Consider the following 9,713-nt stretch of genomic DNA (forward strand, 5'->3'; position numbering starts at 1 on the left):
TCTTTAGCAAATGTACCCAGCAAACAATATGGTACAAAATGTACAAGATGCCTTTCCATACTACAATGGCAAGGAAAGTAATTCTGATTCTTCTTGGCACTGGGCTTTGTATGAATCCAGGGAAATGAGAAAGCTGATGTTGCAGTGAGGAAAACAATGTATTACCCTGTGGTCTGTGGTATCCTGTAGGATGCTATTATCTTGTCGTTGAAGAAGAAACTTACCTGCCAGTGGGAGACGAGTGGCGGACAGTACAATACAACAAACTAAGGTTATACTCCAATTGAAATTATTTCATGATTTACATATCAGCAAATCAAATGGTAGGAGCCTGGTGTCAGCCAATCGCAACTGTTTGTTTGGTTTCGTTTGCTCACTGTGTTGCCTATTCTGTGGGAACGATTAGCAGAGCCTTGCCACCTGACATGACATGCAGAGTCAGGAGGGCATTGAAGGTGGGGCAGGTCACAAGGGGACAAGAGGGGAAGGAGCACACAGAATGCAGTTTTGATTTGCCCCATAATAAAAACATTTTTATGCAAATAAGACAAAGATATATCAGCTGCTGAAGTTGGTATGCACAATAAACATTTTAGTTTCCGCACAAATTACTGAAAAGAAAAATGTCAGATTCACAATTTTTATCACATGATCACAAATAAACTATTTGGTTAAAAGCTCACAGGTTGCCTATAGTGATCATAGTTATTGTGATGTTTCTGAAATTAAGAAATTTAAAGCAGTTCGTTTGGAGAGCTTGCTGTGAAAAATGTGGTCATTTTATGCTTGATTTGAACAGGCCATGAATGTTGAGTAAATATAAGCTTCCTGTTATTTTTCTCTAAGAAAACTATGTAGCATGGAGAGCTGCATCAAACCAGTCTCAGGACTGAAGACCACAACAACAAGAAAACTATCTTCTCATAGGATTGTGGTCATAAGCTAGCTCTCAGTTTAGTTAGTATGCTACTTTTATCAATATAATAAACTGTTTTATTATTTTATTTCTACACCCATGAACATGAGAAGCTGAGAATTTATATAAATTGTTATCCCTTGGTTTTAGTTGTTAATTGATGTATTAATAGGCAGTGGAGATTTATCTCACTAGAGGCATGCAGAGCTAGAATCTGTGAATCATTCTTCAGCTCTTGATATCAAAGAACAATAAAAAAGTTGGGTAAACAATAAAAAAGTTGAGTAAACTGTTTTTAACAGTTATGGACAGAACCTCGAGGATCTTGATAAGGCACGTTCCAGAAAACAATACATTATCAAATCATTACAATAGAGAAATGGTTACAATAGAGAAATGTTCCCATACAAGATGACTCGAAAGGGCAAATTACTGGATCTCGTGGCTCATAATAAAGCAGCTTTATCTCTATATGTTGTAGATGAACTGTTAAAATAATTTAGACGTAGGGTCCTTAGACTGCCATCATATCATTATCATTTCTATTCCATTGAAGTCATGTGGTCTGAAGTTAAGAGTTATGTAGCAAGGAACAACAAAAAAGTCTGCTTACAGAAGTGGAAAGACTGACAGAGGATGCTGTAAACCAAACTTGGTTGTCAAATTGGCATAATGTTGTAAGATACACGAAGGAAGTAGTAATGAAAGCTTGGAAGAATGAATGTCAGTGTAAAATAACACAGAACAATTTATTATTTCATTAAATTCTGACAGCAGTTCTAATGAGTACACAGCCGATAATGAAAGTGATTCAAATATAACTGGCATGCATCTGTTAATGTTACAGCATGTTGGCAAAAATTCAGTTGTGTTCACCTCTTACAATTTTACTTGCTTATTTAGATAATTGAAAACAATAGAAAGTCCAGGTTGGAATATCAACAATATTATGTGGAGGATAGATTGCTACTCACCATAAAGATGACAAGTTGCAGATAGGCATGATGTAAAGATTGTTACTGTTAATATGGAACCGTTTCTTTTATCGTGCCTATATGCACCTCAACATGTCTTCTTTATGGAAAGTAGCAGTCTATCTTTTCATAATATTTAGATAATTTGGTACATAGCATCATGTGGTTGTGTGACTTAATACTTGTGTGATTGCCATAGTGTGTGATTTTGGGATCTTATCACATCACCACCGCAACAGCCACAGTGGTTCTCACACACACACACACACACACACACACACACACACACACACACACAAAGATGATGTGACTTACCAAACGAAAGCGCTGGCAGGTTGAAAGACATACAAACATACACACAAAATTTAACCTTTCGCAACAAACTGTTGCCTCATCAGGAAAGAGGGAAGGAGAGGGAAAGACGAAAGGATGTGGGTTTTAAGGGAGAGGGTAAGGAGTCATTCCAATCTCGGGAGCGGAAAGACTTACCTTAGGGGAAAAAGGGCGGGTATACACTCCAGATAACCCGGACGGTGTAACACTGTGCCAAGATGTGCTGGCCGTGCACCAAGGCATGTTTAGCCACAGGATGATCCTCATTACCAACAAACACTGTCTGCCTGTGTCCATTCATGCGAATGGACAGTTTGTTGCTGGTCATTCCCACATAGAATGCATCACAGTGTAGGCAGGTCAGTTGGTAAATCACGTGGGTGCTCTGCCTTTGATCGTGTACACCTTCCGGGTTACAGGACTGGAGTAGGTGGTGGTGATGGGAGGGTGCATGGGACGGGTTTTACACCGGGGGCGGTTACAAGGATAGGAGCCAGAGGGTAGGGAAGGTGGTTTGGGGATTTTATAGGGATGAACTAACAGGTTACGAAGGTTAGGTAGACGGCGGAAAGACACTTATGGTGGAGTGGGGAGGATTTCATGAAGGATGGATCTCATTTCACGGCAGGATTTGAGGAAGTCATATCCCTGCTGGAGAGCCACATTCAGAGTCTGGTCCAGTCCCGGAAAGTATCCTGTCACAAGTGGGGCACTTTTGGGGTTCTTCTGTGGGAGGTTCTGGGTTTGAGGAGATGAAGTGGCTCTGGTTATTTGCCTCTGTACCAGGTCGGGAGGGTAGCTGCGGGATGTGAAAGCCGTTTTCAGCTTGTTGGTGTAATGGTTCAGGGATTTCGGACTGGAGCAGATTCGTTTGCCACGAAGACCTAGGCTGTAGGGAAGGGACCGTTTGATGTGGAATGGGTGGCAGCTGTCATAATGGAGGTACTGTTGCTTGTTGGTGGGTTTGATGTGGACGGACGTGTGAAGCTGGCCATTGGACAGGTGGAGGTCAATGTCAAGGAAAGTGGCATGGGATTTGGAGTAGGACCAGGTGAATCTGATGGAACCAAAGGAGTTGAGGTTGGAGAGGAAATTCTGGAGTTCTTCTTCACTGAGAGTCCAGATCATGAAGATGTCATCAATAAATCTGTACCAATCTTTGGGTTGGCAGGCCTGGGTAACCAAGAAGGCTTCCTCTAAGCGACCCATGAATAGGTTGGCGTACGAGGGGGCCACCCTGGTGCCCATGGCTGTTGCCTTTAATTGTTGGGATGTCTGGCCTTCGAAAGTGAAGAAGTTGTGGGTCAGGATGAAGCTGGCTAAGGTAATGAGGAAAGAGGTTTTTGGTAGGGTGGCAGGTGATCAGCGTGAAAGGAAGTGCTCCATCGCAGCGAGGCCCTGGACGTGCGGAATATTTGTGTATAAGGAAGTGGCATCAATGGTTACAAGGATGGTTTCCGGGGGTAACAGACTGGGTAGGGACCCAGGCGTTCGAGATAGTGGTTGGTGCGGTGGTGGTTGTTGGGATGTTTAAGGGGGACTAAACAGCAAAGGTCATCAGTCCCCCATGGTTGGTGTCTTTGATGAAGGATGGGAGACTGCATGTTGAAGGTGTTGATCTCCATAGGCAGAGATAAGTTCTGTGGGGGCTTGGTAGCCAGCTACAATGGGACGGCCGGGATGATTGGGTTTGTGAATTGTAGGAAGAAGGTAGAAGGTAGGGGTCCTGTCATTTTCTCTTTCTGTTTTTGCAAGTAGTTTCACTTTGTATTCACCTTCTTCTCTTTACCGAATCTACCATACAATTTTATCCCGCCTATATATACTCAATAATACGTAACCCACTTCCAAACCATAACCAAAAAAATTTTTTTTCTTCTGCTTTCAACAATACTGCTGCTACAAAATCCACCGTTTCCAGTTCACAAACAGTTCCTTTCAGCTATTAAACACCCATTTCGGCTAGTTCCAATAACTTTCACTTTTTTTCCATTTCCGTTTTTCCCACATCACTGATCTTTTTTAGCCGCTTCCCACAGGTTTTAACGTCATTATTTCTTCGTCAGACAATTGTTAGCCTCATTTTCACAATCTGTCACCACAAAACCACTCCTTTTAATACATTTACACACAGTTTTTTTGAAATTTTCCCGAATTGCTCCACCCTTTAACGTGTTTTGGCGGCAACACAACCACATAACCTTTGTGCACATCGTTGTCTACCAACCCAAGTTCACCACAGGATCAACATAGCCCAGCTATAACGAACACCTTTTCGCCTTTTTTCACACCAGATCTCCAGTTGCTTTCTAGTTCACCTTATCTCTCGCCATATATTTTTATTTCCATTTCAGCCTTATGTTACACTTTCCACCTTCTAATACCATGTCACCCTCACAACATCCCCACAACGATCCCATTAAGTTTTATTTACATTCCCTCCGCAAACATGCCTTCGCCCTAGCCAGATTACACTCCCATATTTTATTTTCTCAGGCTTGTCTGACATTTGGCATTACCCCCAAAGGCCTCACACTTAAAGTTCCCATCTCTGGCTGTAATCCTTCTTTCCATCAGTCCCTATACCAGTTCCAAACTGAACAATCCATTGCCCTCACCCACCTGATCCTTCACCTACACATCAACTCAGCCAATGAACACACCCGTCAACTCCTATCCTTATTAAAAGTCCTCAATCTTTCCTCTCCCACATCCACACCAGCTGTTCAGAGCATCCTCCTACAGGCCAATCGCAAATTAGAACAGCATGCCACCCTCCACCTCAAAAAACTATCCAATCTCCTGGTCTCCCACCTCCGGAAAGGCAACTCACTCACCCTTCACAACCTTTCCAGCAAACCTCAACCTCCTCTCATTGCACACAGACCCAGTCTCTCCCATCTACTCAATCTCCCACTTCCAGCTCCACTCTCCCCAAAACCTCAAAATTCCAATCAACACAATCTGGAACCACAACACCCTAATTCAGTAGTTAACCTTTCCTCCAAACCTCTCTCCCAATCCGAAACCTCTGTCCTATCCAAAGGCCTCACCTTCAGCCCCACTCCCAGATTCAACCAAACAGCCCTTCTCAAAGATTTACTGTCCTACACCCATACTCTCTGCTGGAAATATCACTTTGCCACGAATAAAAATGATCCTAATCCTACTCCTAATGGTCCAACTCCCCAAGACACTATCCAAATAGAACCCTGCCTGGAACAGTTCCGTCCTCCGTCACAGCGGGACCCACCTCCTCTTCCTCAAAATCACCCTCTCCAAACTTTCCAGGAATTTCTGACTTCCAGCCTTGCCTCTCAATCCTTCTTAAAAAACCTTAATCCTACCCCCAACATCACCACTGCTGAAGCCCAGGCTATCCGTGATCTGAAGGCTGACCGATCCATCGTCATTCTTCCGGCGGACAAGGGTTCCACAACCGTGGTACTTGATTGTCGGGAGTATGTGGCTGAGGGACTGCGTCAGCTTTCAGACAGCACTACATACAAAGTTTGCCAAGGTAATCCCATTCCTGATGTCCAGGCGGAGCTTCAAGGAACCCTCAGAATCTTAGGCCCCCTACAAAACCTTTCACCTGACTCCTTCAACCTCCTGGGTCCTACCTTCTACCTTCTTCCTAAAATTCCCAGACGCAATCATCCCGGCCGTCCCATTGTAGCTGGCTACCAAGCCCCCACAGAACGTATCTCTGCCTAAGTAGATCAACACCTTCAACCCATTACATGCAGTCTCCCATCCTTCATCAAAGACACCAACCACTTTCTCGAACACCTGGAATCCCTACCCAGTCTGTTACCACCGGAAACCACTTCCTTATACACAAATATTCCGCACATCCAGGGCCTCGCTGCGATGGAGCACTTCCTGTCACGCCGATCACCTGCCACCCTACCAAAAACCTCTTTCCTCATTACCTTAGCCAGCTTCATCCTGACCCACAACTTCTTCACTTTCGAAGGCCAGACATACCAACAATTAAAGGGAACAGCCATGGGCACCAGGATGGCCCCCTCGTACGCCAACCTATTCATGGGTTGCTTAGAGGAAGCCTTCTTGGTTACCCAGGCCTGCCAACCCAAAGTTTGGTACAGATTTATTGATGACATCTTCATGATCTGGACTCACAGTGAAGAAGAACTCCAGAATTTCCTCTCCAACCTCAACTCCTTTGGTTCCATCAGATTCACCTGGTCCTACTCCAAATCCCATGCCACTTTCCTTGACATTGACCTCCACCTGTCCAATGGCCAGCTTCACACGTCCGTCCACATCAAACCCACCAACAAGCAACAGTACCTCCATTATGACAGCTGCCACCCATTCCACATCAAACGGTCCCTTCCCTACAGCCTAGGTCTTCGTGGCAAATGAATCTGCTCCAGTCCGGAATCCCTGAACCATTACACCAACAACCTGAAAACAGCTTTCGCATCCCGCAGCTACCCTCCCGACCTGGTACAGAAGCAAATAACCAGAGCCACTTCCTCATGTCCTCAAACCCAGAACCTCCCACAGAAGAATCCCAAAAGTGCCCCACTTGTGACAGGATACTTTCCAGGACTGGATCAGACTCTGAATGTGGTTCTCCAGTAGGGATACGACTTCCTCAAATCCTGCCCTGAAATGAGATCCATCCTTCATGAAATCCTCCCCACTCCACCAAGAGTGTCTTTCCGCCGTCCACCTAACCTTCGTAACCTCTTAGTTCATCCCTATGAAATCCCCAAACCACCTTCCCTACCCTCTGGCTCCTACCCTTGTAACCGCCCCCGGTGTAAAACCTGTCCCATGCACCCTCCCACCACCACCTACTCCAGTCCTGTAACCCGGAAGGTGTACACGATCAAAGGCAGAGCCACGTGTGAAAGCACCCACGTGATTTACCAACTGACCTGCCTACACTGTGAAGCTTTCTATGTGGGAATGACCAGCAACAAACTGTCCATTCGCATAAATAGACACAGGCAGACAGAGTTTGTTGGTAATGAGGATCACCCTGTGGCTAAACATGCCTTGGTGCATGGCCAGCACATCTTGGCACAGTGTTACATCATCCGGGTTATCTGGATACTTCCCACTAACACCAACCTGTCAGAACTCCGGAGATGGGAACTTGCTCTTCAATATATCCTCTCTTTCCGTTACCCGCCAGGCCTCAATCTCTGCTAATTTCAATTTGCCGCTGCTCATACCTCACCCGTCATTCAACAACATCTTTGCCTTTGTACTTCCGCCTCGACTGACATCTCTGCCCAAACTCTTTGCCTTTACATATGTCTCCTTGTGTCTGTATATGTGCGGATGTGTGTGTGTGTGTGTGTGTGTGTGTGTGTGTGTGTGTGTGTGTGTGTGTGTGTGTGTGTGTGTGTGTACCTGCCCCTTTTTCCCCCTAAGGTAAGTCCTTCCGCTCCCGGGATTGGAATGACTCCTTACCCTCTCCCTTCAAACTCGCATCCTTTCGTCTTTCCCTCTCCTTCCCTCTTTCCTGATGAAGCAACCGTGGGTTGCAAAAGCTTGAATTTTGTGTGTGTGTTTGTGTTTGTTATTGTCTCTATCAACATACAAACGCTTTCGTTTGGTAAATTACATCATCTTTGTTTGTAGATATATTTTTTCCACGTGAAATGTTTCCCTAACCAGTTTGAAAACATTGATATGCAACAGTTACTTGTATTGTCTTTGCCATTTGTAATGAACAGCTACTGTGAATTCCTGGACAATTCCCTCTTGTGAATTCCTGGACAATTCCCTCTCTTCATTAATTCTTTCATATAATTGCAGTCACCATTGGATAGAAGTGCAACTGTCTTCTCCTGCTTCCATTCTATTGTGACAGCTTTGGTCCTTCAGCATGCCACGATTTCTAACTTTGCTAACTTTTAGTTTTTAGAGTAGCTTACATGTTCTTTCTTGGTAGCATCTCTTCATCATATGAGTGTACTATTTCTTTGGTAGCAGGTCTAATAGTTCAAGAGACACAACAAAAATGGACAATCTGTGGTGATTATTGTTTCATATTTGACCAAAATTGCAATTTGTCAAGCATTTTTCCCTATTGATAAGTGATCTAATGATAGTCATGACCACTTGGGATGATAGTAAGAGGATCTAAAAGATGCCCATCAGTTTTATTTATTTCACGTGTGATAAATGAATTTGGCAGAAGGACAACAAAAAGCCGAAGCAAGCACTTCATGATGGTAAACAGTAAACAGTTGTTTTCGCAAGTGGATGTTTTTTAACATGCGACAATGCATCACGTAATGCTCCATTATGGTCACAGATTTGTTTTTATATTTAAAATTTTTTTGCCACTTAATGCACAGAATGCTAACTATAGTATCAATGCACTCATATAAGAAATGTGTTTTTAATAAGTACATTAATGGTGTTGTGTTGCTGATTAGTCATGAATGTCTCTCTTTTTTAAGGTTTCAGTGGTCAGAAGAAATGGTGCAAAGTGCTCGGAATGCCTTCCACATTAAATAAGATAGTACATTCAGTGTCCTTGGTAGGTTGTAATGTAGTTGCACCTAAAAACTGTTGGTGAATAGTTATAATTCTTGTTTTTCAATTTACTTGGAGACATAACATTTGTTTCACTTAAGAAAATAGTTTTGTATGATATTCCTGGACCTACATATGTCAGAGCTGAAGAAGAAAAAGTTTACTGCAAGTTAGAATGATCAGAAGTACAAGTCATTGAAAAACTTGAATTAATTCGTAGCGTGCTGGAGAAAATATTTTTTTTATTTAGAGTTTTAACAAACACAATACGGTAAAATTGTCATTTTGGAATTTCATATTTCCTGTATAAGTCAACTAAATGTTGACGTTCTACATTTGTTGGCAAGTGCAATTTTCATGCATGTTTTACAATTATAGTAGACATTTTTCATAACAGTGTTTATAAATGTTTAATTTTATATGGAACCATGTTTTGTACTTTAATGAGAAGTCATGTGCAATTAAATCACATAATTTTATTAAAATGTTTATCTTTCAGTTGTCTTCAATTTTTTAACATTGGAATTAAGGATAATAGGTGAAATACTGCAACTGTACTATTCGTTCCTACTTTTACCTCAATCATCTGACTACATACACACATCAAAACAAGTTTTGCATCACCCCAGTTCCCAGAACTCCTGAAGATAGATGTTGACTGTGGATATTGTATAACAGACACAGTCCCTTAGACTGTTCAGAGATATCACTAAACCTGCCCAAAGATGTAAACAACCATGCATGAGTGGCACCTATTAGATGGAGGGGGTCTGACAGCCAGTCAGTTTCAGTCATTCCACCAGGAAGGAGGTACACGGCTCATGTTGTCTGTAGTTCAACCATGCCTAGACAGTCAATGTTGAGGTTTGATCATGTCCGCATTGTCACTTTGTGCCAGGAACGGCTCTCAATAAGGAAAGTGTCCAGGCATTCGGAGTGAAACAAAGGGATGCTGTTTGGAC

General features: G+C 43.0%; 1 protein-coding gene across 6 annotated transcripts in view; it reads left to right on the plus strand.

The window, feature by feature from the left end:
• LOC124782590 (maternal effect protein staufen-like) overlaps positions 1-9,236 on the plus strand; it is a 200,716-nt gene extending 191,480 nt beyond the window's left edge. For all 6 annotated transcript variants that reach the window (XM_047253953.1, XM_047253955.1, XM_047253957.1 and 3 more), the window contains one exon: positions 8,676-9,236. In XM_047253953.1, the coding sequence (XP_047109909.1) occupies positions 8,676-8,733 (58 nt within the window). In that variant the 3' untranslated portion in view covers positions 8,734-9,236. The remainder of the gene's footprint in view (positions 1-8,675) is intronic.
• Positions 9,237-9,713: the final 477 nt, after the last annotated feature.

The sequence above is a fragment of the Schistocerca piceifrons genome, chromosome 1 (assembly GCF_021461385.2).
Source record: "Schistocerca piceifrons isolate TAMUIC-IGC-003096 chromosome 1, iqSchPice1.1, whole genome shotgun sequence".
NCBI classification, from domain to species: domain Eukaryota; kingdom Metazoa; phylum Arthropoda; class Insecta; order Orthoptera; family Acrididae; genus Schistocerca; species Schistocerca piceifrons.